This window comes from Polyodon spathula, chromosome 28, assembly GCF_017654505.1.
Source record: "Polyodon spathula isolate WHYD16114869_AA chromosome 28, ASM1765450v1, whole genome shotgun sequence".
Taxonomy (NCBI): Eukaryota; Metazoa; Chordata; class Actinopteri; order Acipenseriformes; family Polyodontidae; genus Polyodon; species Polyodon spathula.
Window position 1 is genome coordinate 3,150,157 of NC_054561.1, and position 19,134 is coordinate 3,169,290.

General features: G+C 40.9%; 2 protein-coding genes across 13 annotated transcripts in view; one reads left to right on the forward strand and one right to left on the reverse strand.

Annotated features, from left to right (window-relative positions):
• LOC121301861 (protein TANC2-like) overlaps window positions 1-4,353 on the forward strand; it is a 159,838-nt gene extending 155,485 nt beyond the window's left edge. For all 12 annotated transcript variants that reach the window (XM_041231524.1, XM_041231527.1, XM_041231528.1 and 9 more), the window contains one exon: window positions 340-4,353. In XM_041231524.1, coding sequence (XP_041087458.1) covers window positions 340-2,455 — 2,116 coding nt within the window. In that variant the 3' untranslated portion in view covers window positions 2,456-4,353. The remainder of the gene's footprint in view (window positions 1-339) is intronic.
• Window positions 4,354-11,178: 6,825 nt separating this feature from the next.
• LOC121301863 (transmembrane ascorbate-dependent reductase CYB561) lies at window positions 11,179-18,917 on the reverse strand. Its single transcript, XM_041231537.1, has 6 exons — window positions 18,504-18,917; window positions 16,310-16,554; window positions 13,931-14,029; window positions 13,527-13,630; window positions 13,221-13,378; window positions 11,179-12,637 (listed from the first exon to the last, which is right to left on the reverse strand). The coding sequence occupies exons 2-6, from the start codon at window positions 16,515-16,517 to the stop codon at window positions 12,445-12,447; spliced, it is 762 nt and encodes a 253-aa protein (XP_041087471.1). The 5' UTR covers window positions 16,518-16,554; window positions 18,504-18,917; the 3' UTR covers window positions 11,179-12,444.
• Between the last annotated feature and the right edge of the window lie 217 nt (window positions 18,918-19,134).

Genomic DNA, 19,134 nt, shown 5'->3' on the forward strand with positions numbered 1-19,134 from the left:
GCAACAATGACTACTTAGAGAATGCTGAATAATCATTAGGTCTTGATAGAAACTGACACATACAGCTTAACATTGTAAAACATGGGATTCATCAGAAGGCTTTCCTCTTTCCCATGCACATACTCCTAAGATTTACCATTATTTCTAACTCACCAAAGCATGCATGTGCCTTTTCATTGATAACCTCCATTCCAAAAGTACAATTAGGAAATGGCACCTCATGGTAGGAGTCAGCCTGGAATATTGGGAAATAAAAGGGTTTGACTCCGTGTCTCTGACACCCCTCCTCTCTCTGTCTCTCTCTCTCTCTCTCTCTCTCTCTCTCTCTCGTCCTTGCAGGCAGTTCCCTGCAGCCCTGGAGGACCTGAATGAGGCCATGAAGCAGTGTCCCAACAACCGGGAGATCCAGCGGCTGCTGCAACGTGTGGAGGAGGAGTGCCGGCAGGTGACAGAGCAGCAGCAGCAGCAGCTGGAGCCAGAGCCGGAGCAGGAGCAGGAGCAGGAGCAGGAGCAGGAGCAGGAACAGGAGCAGGAGTTCCTCTCCCCCCGGCAGGTACAGACCCCCTCTCCCCCTGCCTCGCCTCCCCCTCCTCCCCCCGAGCCGCGCCTGGAGGACATGGAGCCGGTGCAGGACCTCTTCGACGAGGACTATCTGGAGCAGGACCTGCAGACCATCACTATCAACCTGCAGAGTGAGTCTCTGCCAGGCCCAGCCGGCCTGCCCGTCATCCAGAGCCCTCCACCCTCTCCAGCATATCTATCGGGCGGCTCCCCAATGGGGCAGTCCTTCGACTTCCGGCCCAGCCCGCCTTCCATGGCCTCCCCAACCCGCCAGAGCTACCAACATTCCACCTCCCCGTCCCTCTCGCCCACCCACCAGAACTCGCACTACCGGCCCAGCCCGCCGCACACCTCCCCAGCTCACCAGGGCCCCTCCTACCGCTTCAGCCCCCCTCCACCCTTGGGCAGCGCAGCAGGCAGCCAGGGTAAGGACTACCAGAGCCCACCTCCTTCCCCACTGCGCAGACCCCAGTATAGGGCCAGCCCGCCGACTGATAGCATCTGCCTCTACCGCCCCCAGTCTGGTTCCCCCATCCGCTACCAGCAGGACCAGCTGCCGGGGAGACCCAAGTCTCCGCTTTCCAAGATGAGCCAGAGATCCTTCCAGCTGACCTCCCAATGCTCCCAGACCTCGCAGCACCAACAGCAGCCAGGCCTGAGGCTGCAGCCGGCCAAGGCCCAGATCGTGCGCACCAACCAGCCCAGCTCGGCCGTCCACTCCAGTGCAGTGATGGGAGGAGGCGGCCCCTATGGGCAGATGGCTCACCCCATCAGCAGCCGCTACCAGGGAAGTTCTGTAGACGTTGAGAGCCGACTGGTCTACCAGCCCTCCGTCGAAGGCAGGCCAATGCAGCAGGTGCAGGCCAGCCTGAGCGCAGGGGCGCTCTGTCAGCATGGTGGCCGAGGGGGAGTGGAATCCGGTCTGGCTAAAGAAGATCTCCCTCAGCGGCCGTCCTCTGCCTATCGCGGTGGAGGGGTAGGTGTGCGCTACAGCCAGACTCCACAAATCAGCCGCAGTCAGTCGGCTGCCTACTACCCAGTCTCCAAACACGAGCTGGAGCGCTCAGCTGGCTTGCCCCAGAGCCAGCTGGGCTCCCCGGAAATCCCCCATTTAGTCCGCCGACCTGTCAGTGCCAACCCTGCCGAGATCAAGCCCCACCCGCCAACCCCGAGGCCTCTGATCCACTCCCAGAGCGTGGGGCTGCGCTTTTCTCCCTCCAGCAGCAGCCTCTCCACGGGATCGGCCTGCAACCTGACCCCCGGCTTCCGTCCATCCGCCTCCATCCAGCAGATGGAGATCCCACTCATGCCGGCCTACGAGCGCTCTTGCGAGGATCACTCGTCCATCTCTCCCACGCAGGGAGGAGGAGGAGGAGGAGGAGGTTATCAAGGGGAGAACACACGCTCCAGGACAACCCCCTTCATGGGCATCATCGATAAGACTGCCCGGACTCAGCAGTACCTCCTCCAACCCTCGCGCCCTTGGGCCGTGTCATCCCTGGACACGGTAATCACCAGCCCCACCTCTCCGAGCAGCCTGGCCCAACAAGGTGGCGGCTCCTCCTACAGCCCCCCTTCTTCCCTGGGCAACATTGCCTACTACAACAAAACAAACAACGCCCAGAACGGCCACCTCATGGAGGACGATTACTACTCCCCTCAGCCGCCCTCACTCGGGAAGCTCGCCAACGGCTCGCGGGCCGGAGGCAACGGGGGAGACATCCTGGAGCGGGTCAGCCAGGTGCCCACCTACCCTGACGTCAAGGTGGCCCGGACGATGCCCGTATCCCAGGCCTACCAGGACAGCATTTACCGGCAGCTGTCCCGAGATTCCCGGCAAGGGCAGACCTCGCCCATCAAACCAAAGAGACCTTTCGTGGAGTCGAACGTGTAGATGTATCGCTTGGACGTGGGAGGGTGTGGGGGGGAAGGGAAATGGGGATAGCAGAGACAGGCTTCCATGACATCAGTGCATTGTGTGGGAATGCTAAGAGGTGGTGTGTGACGGGATTCCGCTGTGAACGACGACATCACACCAAGGTCATTTAAAAAGCAAAAATATAACAAAATATTGTGCAAATGTATTTCAAATATAACTGTATGTAACATATACAGATACAGACATTTTTAAAGGAGATTCTGTGGCCTTTTCACTCAAAAGGGAATGACTAACGCTTGAGTGAGAGTGAAAATCCTGGGTTTGATTCAACTGGACATGTCAGCCGTATTTTTCATAATTTTTTTCTTGCCCATAGTTTGTAAATCAGTTTCCGAGTTGCATACAAACTTTTAAAGCCGAAATTCTATTAAACCAAACCCAAACAAGGATATAGTTATTTTTGTTGTTTTAAACCCAGTCTTGATGATTGATAATTTATCCTGTGAATTAATATATTCAATCAGAAATCAAATAGAGCAAATGAGTAACGAAACGGTGCTCGCAGTACCTCTTCAATCCAACAAGTGGCAGTGTTTTCAGAAAGGTGATCTATTTAAAGCAAATATGTTACTTTTTATATTGATGATTTGCCACTTGAAAGACAATATCTGATTGACCAGCCCACCCCCACCTGCACTGTATCCCTGTCTGCTTGGGTGCATTGATCAGAAAGCCAGTTTGAGGTCTCTGTCCTCTCTCACTGTGTAAATACTCTGGGGTTTTGTCCTGTAGATACTGTTTTATGGAAGCCTGTGCTTATTACTAATGCTTCTGTGGCAAATTATTGTACAACTGGTTTCTCCATACAGGTGTGTCCTTGAAGATACTCAATAATTAATATGTTCTATATTGTAAATGTTACAGAGGCTTACAACAGTTCTGTACTTAAAAACAATATACAAAACATACAGAATATTTAGAATTGTTATATATCAGGTTTTTACTTTTTATGTTTTTCTTTTGTTTATCAGAAGCAACTTGTTAATTCTTTAGTGTGAAAAATGTAAAAGAGGGGGACATTCACAAACTCAAAGTAATATTTTGATATACATCTATGGTTGGTTTTTGTTTATTAATTGTTTTTGACGCAGTGAAAGACGGAAGCCGTAGCCTTTGTAGATGTTTTTGCGGGTTACAGAAAACCAAAGACAGACAAAATATAGTGAATTGCTTTTTAAAAATGGAAAGGCAGTTTATACAGTCTCCTAGATATTGTAGAAATACTGAGCAAATATGGAATGAATGCATCTGCCGATTTTTAGGCATACATATTTACATTAGGCTCGAATATATTACATAATCGTAAGACTAGAGTTTTCAACGAAAAAAATCATTGGTCAAAAAAACAGGCATAAAGTAATTCATCCAATGGCAGTTGAATATTAGCACCCTCACATTTAAAAAGTTATATTCACCTTGATTCGTTGACACAAAGAGTCCCACCTCCTTCTGAAGTCTCATATATATATATATATATATAGACACACACACACACACACACACACACACACACACCAGGTTGTACAACTACATTATATCACATGTGCTATTGTGTAAAACCAATATGTATATCAAAATGTGTTTAGTACTTTTCTAAGATGTCTGTGTATTTAGTGATTGCCAGCTGTACATTCTCACTTTCTGTTCTGTGTTATCACAAGTACTGTAGTTTGTAAATGTCCCCCGGTCCCAAGGCACTTATGGAAATAGACTATTCTGGAAATATGAAGAGTGTTTTTGTTTGCAGCTCATAAAAACAGAGTAAGCAGGAACATACAGTCTCTTGTCTCAGTGCTGAAAGACAAGAACTGTTCCTTTCTTTTTGACTCTATTTTTTTTCCCCCACAGTTTTCTGCACTTTTTTTCCCTCATATATATATATTATGATATATATATATATATATATATATATATACCCACGTGAAATGCAATATTGGAGCACTTTACCGTTCTTAAACACTTGGTTTCTTCTCTGATGGATGACAGTACTGGGGTAATTATTTGTGAGTCGTCGTTCCTTATTAATATAGAAATAGCAAACCGTTCTTGTCCTCGTGGGATTTTTTTTTATATTTTTATTTTCCAAGTAAATAAATAAGTAAATAAATGCATTTAAAAAAGTAACAAAATAAAATATGAAGATGTATTCCCTTTTTAGCACAAAGTGTATCTGCTGTACATAGTGGCCGACAGATTTGGACATTTGATCAATCCTCGTAACTTTGAATACTGCCCCCCCAGCAGTCTTCTGTGAAAATGTTTGATGTCAGTAACAAGAAGTATAAGCAACTGGAAGCTGTAAACTACAGTTCATAGTGGCTGGTTCACCCCCAGTCAAGGCAAACCAGTGTTTCTGTTAGATGTTCAAGTCTGCTACTGAATAGAGAGATGTGTGACTGTGCTATACCATACCATCTGCTATACTAAATACACAGTGGGATTCACCTGTTAACTATGTTTTAATCCAGTTAAATACATTGGTTTCTATTGTATATTTTAGAGGTGTTTTTACAATACTGGCTTAAAGGGTATATAAGGATCTTTTTATTTTGTTGTTGCATGTTCCCATGTGTTGCTACAGCTGTTTAAGTAAGGTGTGTGTGTGTGTATTGTGATAATTATTATTTTTACATCTTGACCACTTTTAAATTGCAGTGCTCTCTATCTGTTTCTGTTATAGCTGTAAGGTGGACATATTTCTCAGAACTACATTTCCCATCATTCTCCTGCTCACTGGTAAATCTATCTCAGTTACATATGTGAGCAGGAGTATGTTGGAAAATGTAGTGAAGCCATCTTGGAGGCAGTAGAATGCAATTTAAAAGTTTTTAAAAAATGGTCAAAATGTAAAAAAAAAAAAAAAAGTAAAAGAAAATAAAACACAATAAAATAATAAGGTCCTTATATACCCTTTAACACGTATATTCCAAGATTGTGGTATAATTTGCCAAAATGTCTGGGACTCCTTTTCTAAATTTAAATATAAATAGATGATGTTTTTGTTTGATAACTAGCATCTTAAAGTGCTCGCCATGAAAGTCGCTATTGTTATGTATATTTTATTATTGCACTGCACTATGCTATATGGGATCAGCTGGCTCCTAGTCCTCAGCTCTTACCACTAAGCCTGTCTCTTTCCCTTTATAAGGGACCATTAAGTCACCTTGTTTGTGGTGTGGTGGTGGTGGTGGTGGTGGTGGGGGGGGGGGGGGTGTTAGTAAATACTGTAAATATAAGCATGGGGGTTTTAAAAATATATACCTGTTTTTGTTCAGTTGTATATAGTTTTATTTATTGGCATTTTAACTTGTCAGAATGTTCTTTTTCATACCCAGAAGTTCTCCGTTTCTGTGTTCAGTGCTGGGCATGGCTGGCTTCAAGACCGTTATTAAATATGTTATCACCTAGCATTTACTGTGTGTAGACCACCTTTTGCAAGGATCCATTGAAAAAGATGTGTCATAGCCCCGCGAGAAAGTTGCTTAGTAAGTGACCGACATTTAGGAAGACAATAAATGCACATGATCAATCGTGTGCTTCTCCGATCAAAAAACGGACAGAAATCTTCTTGAGAAAGAACGTCCGAAATATTTAATGTTGTGTCCGTGAAATTCTAGGAAACTTCTTCAAGTAAAAGTTTTAATCCTTCTCCCCCTTTTCCAGTAAGTTAGGAATAACATCTTTTTAGTCAGAAAACTTGAAAAGCGTGGTCATGACAGACTGACGTAGCAGTGTCCATATATTTATGTGTGTGTGTGTGTGTGTGTGTGTGTGTGTGTGTGTGTGTGTTCCATGCCGCCTAGCAACCTATCGGCCCCCACGTGGATTGGGTAAGTGGTCTGGACAGTAAAAGCTGCTTTCTATATGCTTGCAATGCTAGTGGTTAAGAAATAGATCCAGAGCATAAAAAAAAAAAAAAAAAATTAACAAGTTTTATTTTGTGATCTATTTTTTCAGGGTTTTAGGAAGGGAAAGGGATAGTTTTCTAGTTTATTTTTTTGTAAGCGTCTCAACAGATAAGGAGGATTGGAAATGAAACACTGTGTACGTGTGTGTATGGGGGGGGGGGGGGGGGGTGTCAGGTAGCAATATAGGGTTTCAGGTTTGATTTAAGAAAGGCAGATACGCCTGTTTGGTAAATAACCCCATACCTGATAATACAGTAGGCAATATTATTGAGTTAGAAGGTGTGGGGGGTGGGGGGGCATACTTTTCACAGAAAATTGCTGGGGATGATATTTCAGTAACTGTTCTGAAATAAGTAATGTAAAAAATGTCTTTTTTTCTAGATTTGCAATGTAAAGGATTTTCGCTGTACATTATCTGCTGCATGTTTTGTTCTTTTTCTGAATTCACACACACACACACACACACACACACACACATATATAATGTGTGTGTATATATGTGAGTGAACGCGGTCCTTGACATATATATAATGTGTGTGTATATATGTGAGTGAAGCGGTTGTGATATCATTATTGTATTGAAGAGGGAGAGGGTCATGGCGCAAGGAGCAGCGTCCATCCCCAGTCTATTTGGTTTCTCCAGAGGAAAGAAACGTTTTTTTTTCTTTGTTTAATTTTATTTTAATGTATTTGCTTGCTGAGCAGAGTTCTATTGTCTGTACATGTGAGCTGTGAGATCGCTGTGATAGTTTAACAAAAAAAATTAAGAATGCATTTTTATCTTCTGAGTACAGATTGTAATCTGAATCAATCAACTGTGTCTGAAAGAATACTGTACTTATTTATAAATGGTTACCACTACAAAGGAAGAACAAAGACAATGATGGCGTCTGCTTTTTTATTTTAATACAGTCTAATGTCTTGCTTTTTGGATATTGGATATGCTAGTAGCACACTGATCCAAGTCCATTCCAAGTTTTATTGCTCATCAAGTTACTTTATTGAATAGTTCATCATCAAAGTTGAGAGAGACTGCAACACGCACCTTCATCAGGACTCATCAGTAGATGAAAAGTGACAATGCACAAACTGTCAGCAGTTGTTTAAGCTGTAGCTCTTCTGTTCAAAATTAAGCAAGCTGTCGTTCGATTAAGTAAAAATGAAATAGACATAGAACACTATAGGGTGATGCAAAACTTGGCTATAGCTGTATATTAGATCTGCACATCCTATCCAAAAAGAGCAATTCCTAAAGGACTGGGTAGAAGGATCAAAATAATCTGTTCTGATGAAAATGACTTAAAAAAAAAAAAAAAAACAGAAAAGGATTAGAAATAAATCTTAAAAGGAGAAAGAGCAAATTATTCAGTGAGAATTGAAAAAGGTTGACAAACTCAATAGGAATGAACTACTGGATTATAAGAAAAGGGAAGAGAGGGTTAAGAGTACAATTAATAATATTCTAAATTATTATCCAACATTTCCTAAAGACTGTTTGGAAGCATTTACATATACTTCATATTTCAGAAGAACACGTAAACAAAATATTTCCGAAAGCACCGATCGTATCTTTTAGAAGGAATGCAAATTTGGCTGACATTTTAGTCCACAGTAAACATAAAGGATCATAGATACACTGAGATATTGCAACCTGTAAAAGTGCATGTAAAGTGTGAAAATGTATTGGAAAAGATCAAAGTGAAATCGCAAATAAAGAAAATAAATATTAAGTCTTAAAAATAAAGAAAATGAAACAATAATTCAGCACTTCACAAGGAACAGACACAACATGGATGAACTAAAGTTTGTGAGTTTAGAAAAAAATAATTAGATAACGTACAATACAGAATACAAGAAAATAAATGGATAAATAGACTGGATACCATGATGACTGCAGGTTTAAATAGAAAGGAACAGTAGATCATTACATCATTAGCTACATAGTGAATGACATCACAAAGACATTAGTTTTCAAGAGAAATAAAAGTGTGGTTACCATGGCATCAAAAACCTATAAATACCTGCAATGTTTGTTTTCAAACACACTTTCCTTGACAAAGGTATATTAAACATACTGAAATGTTGGGAAGCTTGCTCTTATATACTGATGCACAATGAAAACGCAGCGATCTAATTTTTATATCAATAGCTCACTGGGCACATACATCATGTTATTTACATTTTAAATAGTGAGCAGATTGGTTTATTGATTATTTGTGTAGTATTGTTCCTTGGGATGACAAAATACTGAGCTCAAGTCAAGATTTCATAACAACCACCAGGTGCTCAGTGTTTGGTATTTTGAGTTAAAATTGCCAAAATGGATTGATTTTAAGAATCTGTATAAATATCTATTCGAAAAGACATGATTTTAATTAACACAAGAACAGCGAAAGATACGACCGCTCCCCGCTTGAGTAATGACGATCGGCTGGTTGCCTTCGGCATGATTGAAGGTGGGCCTGTCTGTGAGAGACGTTGGCCGGAGAATGAGATGCTCTGCTTCAACAATCAGCAGACTAGTCCAGAGAAACCAGGAAACCGGCTCTGTGAGGGACAGGCCACGTCCTGGAAGGCAGAGGGTAACCACACCGGCCCAGGACCGTTATCCTGACTGTTGCGATGTTGAAGCCAACCGGTGGCTGCAATTGCACAGGAAGAGCAGCGGAACATCCCACAGCAGTCTATCCAGAGGCTGGTCAGGTCTGTGCGTCAACGCTGCCAGGATTGTATTAATGCTCAGGGAGGTCATACCCGATACTAACTTTGTAACTGAAAACTCATGATTCTTTGATCTGTATTTATGTTCACATTTTCTGTGATTGTGTTTGATATCTATGTTTAAAATATTTGATTAAATTCACCAGACCTGAGTGTTGTGTTTCCTTTGTGCATCAGTGTGTGTGTGTGTAATATATATATATATATATATATATATATATATATATATATATATATATATATATATATATATATAATGTTTCAATAAATAGATTCTAACAGGGCTGGATGCTGGGCAATACAATAAGTGTTAGACCAATGAGCAAGATTGTGAGCAAGAAATCTCAGCAATGCGAAGAGCACAGGGCGCAGCACAGGTGAAGTGAAATTCAATATTACAGTCTGCTGTTTTGAAATGCTTTCATCAAACAGCAGTCGTAAAAGTTATGCTTCATACTGGATGTTGGCTGTTATGACAGCTTTCTCGTGTGTAGAAAATATTTAACTGTAAACATGCTGCTAGATATAGAGTTTCAAGACTTGAAGTCATTTATTAAAAGAAAAAAGAATCCAGCTGTTTTTTTTTTTTTTTTATTTAATAGCAATCTAACATGTGCCTGAAATAATTGATAGTGTTTAAGTTTTACAACTTAAATATACAAAGGATGTTATCCTTCCTGCGCTGCTTAAGAGATCATATTTATGGTAATTGTCATAGTTTCGGGTACTGGCAAGTTCTTAACCCGTTCAGAGCATTTAAAACCCACTACAATGCATTCACTGTTTGATGCAATAAATGTTTTTTTATTTATTTATTCATTTATTTAACTGTCTAAAAAAAAAGAAGGAAACTCATACCTCAAATGTTTTTAACGCGCACTGACTATTTCAGTATGCCTTGGCTAGGTCCTTTTATTAGGTCTTGACTGCTGCCTGATACTGCCCTCTTGTGGTCAACAGAAATGACTACATTTTACTGTATTATATATATAATTATTAAAATGGTGTTTTTTCACTATCGATTGCTCATTCTTAACAAACGTTTAGAAAATAATTGCTACATAATTAATAGAGAAACTGCAGTAATTATTTGTGGCCGCGAGAGGGCAGTACTAGTCTGTTGAACCTTTCCGAGTTAAGTAGCTTAACCTGACTCTCTTTACTCAATGATTCTCAAATTAGTACAAGTATGTATGTATGTGTCTGTTTCTTTATATTCCATAAATGCTACAACTTGGCACTCTGATGTTCTTTTTATCAACATTGCCCTTACATTGGTCTCCTTGCTCGGTAGTCCGAGCTGTAACCCCGCCCCCTTCACCTGCGGCCCAGGCGAGTTTGTACTGCTGTTTTAATGGATTTTTTTTTCTCTCTGCTCCGAGTCTGAACCGAGTGCATGCTGTTATTGTCGGCATATAGCTTTCGTTTAAAAATGGGATCTATAAACTATGCTGCCGCTTTCTTTCTGTAATTATGTAACTTTAATAGGGACCACCTGAAGGGAGCCGATGGACCAGACTGTTCTAGTGGCTATTCCTTTGTACTGCTCACCGTTGTACAGCAGGAGGCGCCATTACGTCGCTTCACTGAGATCGTCTCGTTTGTGACAACCCCCTTCCACCTGTGCGCAAGGTGTGGCTGGGAAGGTGGCGGCATGGCGAATTTGTGTTTTAGATTTTGCAGTGTTGTATTCTGCCGCTTTTTTTTTTTTTTTTTTTTTTTTTTTTTTTTTTTTAACTATTACATTAATGTTAGACCCAAGATAGACCAAACAACATGTAAGGGCCATGTTTTCCAGTGAGGCATTGCTTAATCCAGTAGAGGCGTTCTTGACCAGCCGAACAAGGTGAGGTCAGTTTCTAGATATTCCTTTCTGCTGCACAACGGTGACATGCCCTGCACCCTGGGATGTGCTCTATTCGCAGGACATACCTTTGTCTGTTTAATTTTTTAAGTGCTAACGTTCCATTTATAGTTATCTTTTGACCCTACCATTTGCGTGCAACGAATACAACTGTAGCAGTAAAAACTAATTCAGGACTACATACATATGCAGCATACATTTATTATGATAACAACCAGTATTTAAATAGGACATTTATTACACAAACAACATGTAAAGTTAAACAAATAAAAAAACCACATATCAACTGAGACTTGTATCATTAACTACACAGCAGTCTGTATTTATATGGCAGCAACATTTTGTTTTTGGTTTGCCAAGACAGTAAAGATCACGTTTAAAGACAAGACACTAAATATAGCAAATTCTCAATCTGACATGCGTGATATTTATTGTTAAAAACATCTATGTTTAATAGAAGGTTTAAAAGCCTGTACTGCATTTGACAGGTAACTAGGCCATAACTTCAAATTTCATCCGATTTCAAGACTGATCGATAAAGCAATTGATTTCATGCTATACAGGAACGCTTACCAGTCGTGCCCCAGTATAAAATAATCCCTTACTTTAAATATTAACCAACTGAACGAGGAAGTTGGATGCAGAACAAAAATAAAATGGCAAGGGATGCTTTTTGCTCACCTTGACACTACTGGGAATCTCTCATGTTTAGGGGTCAGCTACTAATCAGATAAATAATAATTCACTTTCTTTAACTTTATGCAGGACAGAATCAATGCAATTCATTTTCATAGGAACACAACCTAAGACTTTGTCTACTGAGTTAATTTAAATATAATGAATGCATACTGGCCAAATTCTACTGCTCTGGCGAACTAAAATAACCCCAAAAACTAACTGATATATGCAGTATAAATAACTTCATGTACAGTTATATCTTTATAATAATAATAATAACAACCACCCCCACCATTGCACTCAAATTGGCTTTTAGATGAACACTTATTAATTCTAGGAATTACTTGAACCATCAGGTAATTTAAAAGAAAATATAGACCAAATGTACATGTAGCAAAGAAAAACATTAAAGTTGAACAGTTCCTTGTAACTTTCACACAAAGCTATGTGGGCCTGTGTACAGTACAACAAAACTAGCATTAAAACCAAAATCAAGGAAATGGTAATTACATTATTTGGCCCAGCAAAAAAAAAGCGAAACTATATATTTGACAATTCTGAAACAGGCAAGTAGTGTGTTTGTAAGGTCATGATTAAAACTGTGTTTGGGTAATATTGATGTGTACAACCTTCTGTAACATTCCATTGCACAGACAATCCCTCAGCTTGCCAGCAGGGGGAGGAGGCTGTGCTCTGCAATATCTGCAACAGGATGGTGAAGCTTTGGCAGGGACAGGCTGGCTCCCCTGGTCCCAGGAGGGAAGGAGGGCGTTTTAGGGAGAGTCGGGACTCTCGCCCTCAGTGAGGTTCTTGAAGTTCATGGATAGGGCCTGCTCTTCTGGGTTGGGAAGCCGTTTCCACTCCTCCCGTGTCAGGATGTATCCCACCACCACACCAAACGCCACCAGCAGCAATCCCAACACGTTGGCCAGTATCCCCTCAGGCTCAAACTTTGAATAGGTGGACCTGCATGGGATGCAGGAGAATACAGCTGGTGAGGAAGTGCACGCACCCATGTTTAATGTGTAAGTAACTGCAACAGCACCTGGGAAGGACCTAACTGGTTTAGCATTAAAATCAGCCGACCCTTTTTTTGTTGATTTTGGGGAAAAAAGAGGCAATATACAATATCATGAACTGATGACGATGTCATTCGAACGTAATACGAATCCTGCAAGTAATTATGTCATTTCATCCTTAAAACAACTGATCCATACTTTATATATGACTAACTATTAATCACACAACAATTTAAAGCCTAAGAACTTGTAGTTGAATCATCTGTCATTGAATTTCAGTTTCTTTTAGTATTAAAAGGTAAATACTGTATGGGGTTCTCCCAAATAGACGTTTAAAATGGTAAACTAATATAGTAATTTAACAAACTTTCCCCAGCTTATATTATTGCATTTGCCGTAGTTAACCATGCTATACTGTTCTACACTACTCTCTGATCTGCGATGCTGTTATACCATGGCATACAGTAGTTAAAGGAATACCAATTTTAGTCCCCACTGAAACCCTCTCTGCTTGGAAGCAGCGGACTCACATGATGCTGAAAAGCAGCTTTTCCTTGATGCCCAGCAGGCAGGTTCCTATGGCGAGGGCAAACAGCGCCAGCCCGAAAAAAACGTGCAGCGAGAGGTACCAGCTGCGGAGAGAGACGGACGCACCAGGGAACAGGAAGAAAGTCAGACCCATCACCCACTGCGGAAAAGAAAAACACACACAGGGGGGTTATCCAAGGTGTTCACAAGTCCCTTACTTACTTGATTAGTGGAGTGCTAATCCTCATGGCCAGTGAGATGTGAATGGAGGATCTGGAACAGAGGGGAAGGAATGCAAAGCTGCCTACCTGCACAATGAATATGATAAAGGTGAGCATTCCACACCAGCTGTGCAGCGAGTACATATCCGGGATCTTGGACTTTGCATGGAACTGGAACACGGCAATCAAACCTGCATAAAAAAAACAGGAATTCAAATTAAAATATGTCTTTCAAGTCTGAAATGAGAATTTTTTGTACAACACATTTTTATGGGGAAAATAAATATTCTGTATTGGATCCAGTTTTATGTTAAAACTGACGGCAACTTTGAATCACTTTTACAAAATAGGTTATGTTTCTGCACTGGGCTTAACACTAGAGCTGACATACTTATCAAAATATTGCTGTGTTGACCAAACCTTTTGAATATAAACCCAGAATGTGACATGCAAGTAAAGCTGGCAGAACTGTGGCACGCTGGGGATCTCACCTACGATGGAGATGATGAGGGAGATCAGGTGGATGGCACCGTGGAGGATCTTGGTGATGCGTTTGGGCTCATTCCTGAAAACTCGGTACACCAGGATAGCTGTGAGGAGATACAGAGAGATACTCAATAAACCTACATTCACACATTCATTAGGAAAAGTCATGGGGGTATAACAGATCAGATGTTACTAAAACATGCAAATAACCATGTCAGCAGTATATTACTGAAGCTTGATTGTTTCGTAAAAATAATAATTAAAAAAAAAAAAAAAGGTTTAAGTTACTGTCCCGAAGGGTCAGTCAGTGAATCGAACCCTGGATCTCCTAGCTGTGCACTAAACACAGGACTAGTCTAAACTGTATACTGCCTACACCAGGGTTTCAAAATCCTGTGCCTGCTGGTTTTCATTCCAGCTGAGTTCTCAATTACTTAATCAAACCCTTAACTTGTCTAATAATGTGGTTAGTTAGACCTTTTTAATTGTTCTCGGCTCCTAAAAAGTTGCCTTTTTCAAGTTCCTTACAAAATTGTATAGTTAGCTTAATCTCCTACTGTTTAAAAGCTGAAAACAATTAATAGGTCTAATTAAGCTTATGAGTAGTTCAATTAAGGGTTCATCTAAGTAATTGAGAACTCAGTTGAAAAGAAAACCAGCAGACACAGGGGTCCCCCAGGACCAGAATGACTTCAAAGCCGCTGCTGCATGGAACCAGAAAAAATAAAAAAAACAGAAGCCTTATTAATGAACCAGTGCCCTTTAAAGGTTAATCTGCAAATTAAATTAAGTATGGTGATCTAATTGCCTTAAGCTACCCGCTGACCTGGTTTGTTTTAAGTTGAGAGTTGTTGGTGAGGGGGCTGTTTATTTTAATTTATTTCAAACGTCTGCTTCAGACGGAAAGCCAGACAGATCCTGGTGGTTTTATAATAAATAAAAAAATTAAATATAACAGTGATCATCCTCAAGTCCTAAACTGACCGCAGGCTGTTTTATATTCCTGTGTTGTTTAGCATGGCTGAGAATCGGTTTCTGTGGGCAACAAACCAGCCTCTCCCTCAGGTTACAAGACTTAATGCCATTAACTGCAAGACTTATTTAATTTTTTTTTTTTTTTTTTACTGTCCAACAGCTAAGATTAAGTTACAGACAGCCATTTCCTGTCGTTTTATTGTTTAAATTTTCTTTATGGCTCCCTCAAGACAGCCCAAAGCTGTAATCTGTTTTGGTAAATTGTATTTCTTTTTTTGTACAATTGGATGAATTTGACACTCTTGGAAAGTTAGGATTGGACAGCACTGATAGAGTACCTTAATCATTAGCCCAGGTTGTTGGGCAGATCCGACTGCTTGTGTAAGTTTAGGGATTTGCTGACACTTTCTTGATAAGAACCTTTCTTGATACGAGTTCCCTGAAGTGCATCATCAATAACTTGAAACAGTTATTACTATAAAGAAATCTAGTAAAAACATTTAAATGACAAACCTTGGCAATGATGTCTTAGTGCAGATGCTCTCCTAAGTCCTGACCTTGAATATCCACAGCTAATTCTTTCTGTGAGTCTTTATTTTCCCCATCTCCCCTTGGAAAACATCCTAAACTAATGTTTGTTTAAAGGGATACATCTTATAGATCTTCACTACTTTATAAATATCCTGTGGGATAGGGCAGTTTTGGGAGAAAGAAATAAGATGAATGGGTTATGCCGTGTATAATCAAGTATATATATATATATATATATATATATATATATATATATATATTATATTTTTTTAATTTTTATAATATATACAATAGATTTATAATTTTCTCCCAATTTGGCATTTCCAATTATTTTTAACCCCAGCTCATTGTTACCACCCCCGCGCTGACTTGGGAGTGGCAAAGACGAGCACACACTGTCCTCTGAAGCGTCCGTCCCGACTGCTTTTCTGCGTGTGTCCAAAGACGAGCACACACTGTCCTCTGAAGCGTGTGCCGTCAGCCGACTGCTTTTTTTCACACTGAAGACTCGCCGTGCAGCCACCTCAGAACTACAACGTCAGAGGAGAACGCCGCTCTGGGCTCTGGGCTGCGTTCTCCTCCGACGTTGTCCGGCCAGACTACAGGGGTTGCTGGTGCGCGGTGGGCCGAGCACATCCTGGCTGACCTAAACCCGGGCGGCACTTGGCCAATTGTGTGCCACCCCCTGGGAGCTCCTGTCTACGGTCGGCAATAGAATAGCCTGGACTCGAACCGGTGACCTCCAAGCTATAGGGCGCTTCCTGCGCTCCACTTGGAGTGCCTTTACCAGATGTGCCACTCAGGTGCCCCCGAAATCAAGTATATTCAAGCAAGAAACACTGAAAAGCTGAATCTGAGGTCAATGCTGAGAAACTTACCGTCTCCATACAGGAACACCATTCCGATGACCATGCACAGGGGGTGGACGTTGAACTGGAGACTGGTCCCGTCCCAGCCATAGCCGCCCCGATAGTGACCCATCCAGACTCCTGTGATGACCACCGAGGTCAGACCGAGGACCTGGGCTACAGCCACAAACCAGGGAAGGTGGGCAGCCTGGTGCTCGTCTATAGGACTGTCGGCCATTGCTAGTGGAAGGGGCTGGCCTATTACGCTAGCCGAGCTGTGGAGAGGAGGATAAAACATGCAAGTTTATTCCAGTATTTGGGTTCAAGACTTTATAAGATGATATAAAAAGAAAGGAAACCGCAGTTCTGTGGGTATTGCTGCAATGTAAATGTCTTGCTTTTTGTAAATGTACACCATTGCCCACTAATAAAATAGGCTGAGAATGCCAGAACTGAATTGATGGGATTCAAACCACAAGTGAACACTGAACTTTCCTTCAGGGCTTTTGCAAATTAGTTAGTTTTGACAGCAAACAAAATGATTAATCCCTCACGTGCAACTTGCTGAATCACGATGACGATGACATGGTTTCTCTGTCTGAATCTCTAGTTAACAGCAGTGTTGGAGAGTAAAAGCATGGGGGCAAAACACGGTAATGTACACGCATCACAGATTAGTATGTTAAAAACATGAAAACAAAATATAAGCCTTGAACAAGCACACATTCGCTTTGAACCTTAGTGTGGTGATGACACATTAAAATGTGGCATAGCAGGCAGTTTATTATTATTACATTAAAACACAGAGGGGGCAGTGCATGTGTGGCCAGTTAATGACTGTTTAGTTGCTAGAGAAGCTGTAGCTCTGCCTGACATAACCATTCATTAGCTTTTTTGGTCATGAAAGGGCCATCGTACTATTCATTCACCTCACTTTTTTTTTTTTTTTTAAACTCATGTTTAAAAACAATGATGTTTTACAATGTTAAAAAAATCAATAAGAAAATAAATAAAACTAATCAATTTGTGGTCTCCCAGCCATTTACAGAAGCGCTAACCTGGTCTATGAACCAGATGCATGTTTACAAATAAAGATAATGCAAAATGTCTCAACCAGCCTCAAAAACACTGCCCTGTGATGCAGATACATTGCATGGTCATAGAGGTACCACATTATGGCTATTAGAGAACATACTTTGCATTGATGTTTTTTCTGATAGTAGTTTGTTGGCATTCAGATCAAACAAATACACCAAGCACAGCATCGTTACCAGAAACTAATGCCCAATGACTTGAGTCACTGAAACCGTTAACCATGTAACCTGCCTGAACTACCTTTTAAAAGGAATAGGTGTTTTCATCGATTATCGTCTCCTCCCATTTAATTAGGCTAGATTAAATGAAATAATTGCAATGACTCAGGTGATATCACACCCCTAGAAGAAATGCATGTGTTAATCTGGCTCTGGCAGTGTGATATAATAACCCTCATGCTGGGAGTGAAAAGAATTAGAAGTGATTGCAAAACAAACAAATAAAATTTAAAGTAAAAGGTTTTTTTTTTTTTTTTTGCTCCCCCAAAATGTTTACCTAACAAGTTAGCACTAGCTTGATTAACATTCTATTCCATAGTAAATTTCACTGTCACTTGCAGAATCCCATAAAAAAAAAAACCATGACCAATCTGAATAGTCATTTTACAGATTCATGCACATTGACTGTTCGGCTATAACGTCAAACGTTTTGCATCACCTATAAATTTTAGGATTGAGACCTAAAAATAATAATAATATTGATCATTTATGTAATCAACGAAACTACAAAATTATATCGCAAAAGTCTGCCGGAAGCCATAATAGTAGTATAGTATTTCATGTTACATTTCAAAATGTCAATTTTTAAAAAAAAACGTGTGGAAAACTACAAAGCGGTATGCATTAATTACACGGGGTAATGCTAGACTTTTGGCCACACGTGTAGTTTAGCAATATTTCACATATGTAGGAGATTTACTTTACTTTGCTACGCTTTGACCATGCTATATAGTGCAGCAATCCTTTTTCATTCATAGTTCAGTAGTACTCTAAATTCAGCTAGTTTTAAAAAAGAATAATCAGCACTGAACATGCCTAGAACCTGTTCATCACCATTCATTCACAAGCTATGACTGTAAATATAGTGTTGCAGTTTGTAACAAATATAAGTAACCTCCCATCCCACGTACCTGGTGAAGGTGTAGGATCCACCTGTTACCGTGTCCTGGGTTTAGGCCCTTCGGAGCTCTGCGTCCTCAGCACTCTGGTATTTTTACCTGTTACCAGAACAGAGCGATATTTCAGTTTAAAAAAAAAAAAAAACCTGCTTCGGCAACATGTGAGATTTATAAAAACAACAACAAAAAAATGCTAGAATATAAAAGACGAAAGAGAAAACCGAACAGACACTCCCCTTCAGTCTCCAAGTGACGGTAATCTATACCTCCTGGCTAAACTCAAAGGGTTGGACTACCGGAGCCCTGCCTGCTGTTTGCACCACAGATTTCCCTGACCGAAGAATAACAGGCCCAGCCCTATATCGGTCGCTATGGCAACGTGAAGCGCTAGTGTGTCTAACTGGTTTATTGTTTGTATCTTGACGCAGTTCCAAGATGGTGGAGCCGCCACCTGTGGTAATTTAAATATTATTTCAGGGACAAAAAAACACATGACTCACTGTGCTGCGGCTTGCCTGGTGTTTTGTTATTTATCTAATGAACTGCCTATACTGGTTGTTGATCTAGCTCGGGTCTAAAACGCTCGTCACATATAGGTGTAAAACTCTATGGTGGCTTCACTATTTGGGTGGGTTTTAAGATT

Coding starts and splice junctions, on each gene's coding strand:
- LOC121301863 (XM_041231537.1), bottom strand. CDS start 16,517: ATGGCCGACAGTCCTATAGACGAGCACCAGGCTGCCCACCTTCCCTGG. Junction 13,631..13,930: donor CCTCATCATCTCCATCGTAG/GTGAGATCCCCA, acceptor TTTTTTATGCAG/GTTTGATTGCCGTGTTCCAG. Junction 13,379..13,526: donor TTATCATATTCATTGTGCAG/GTAGGCAGCTTT, acceptor TCTTTTCCGCAG/TGGGTGATGGGTCTGACTTT.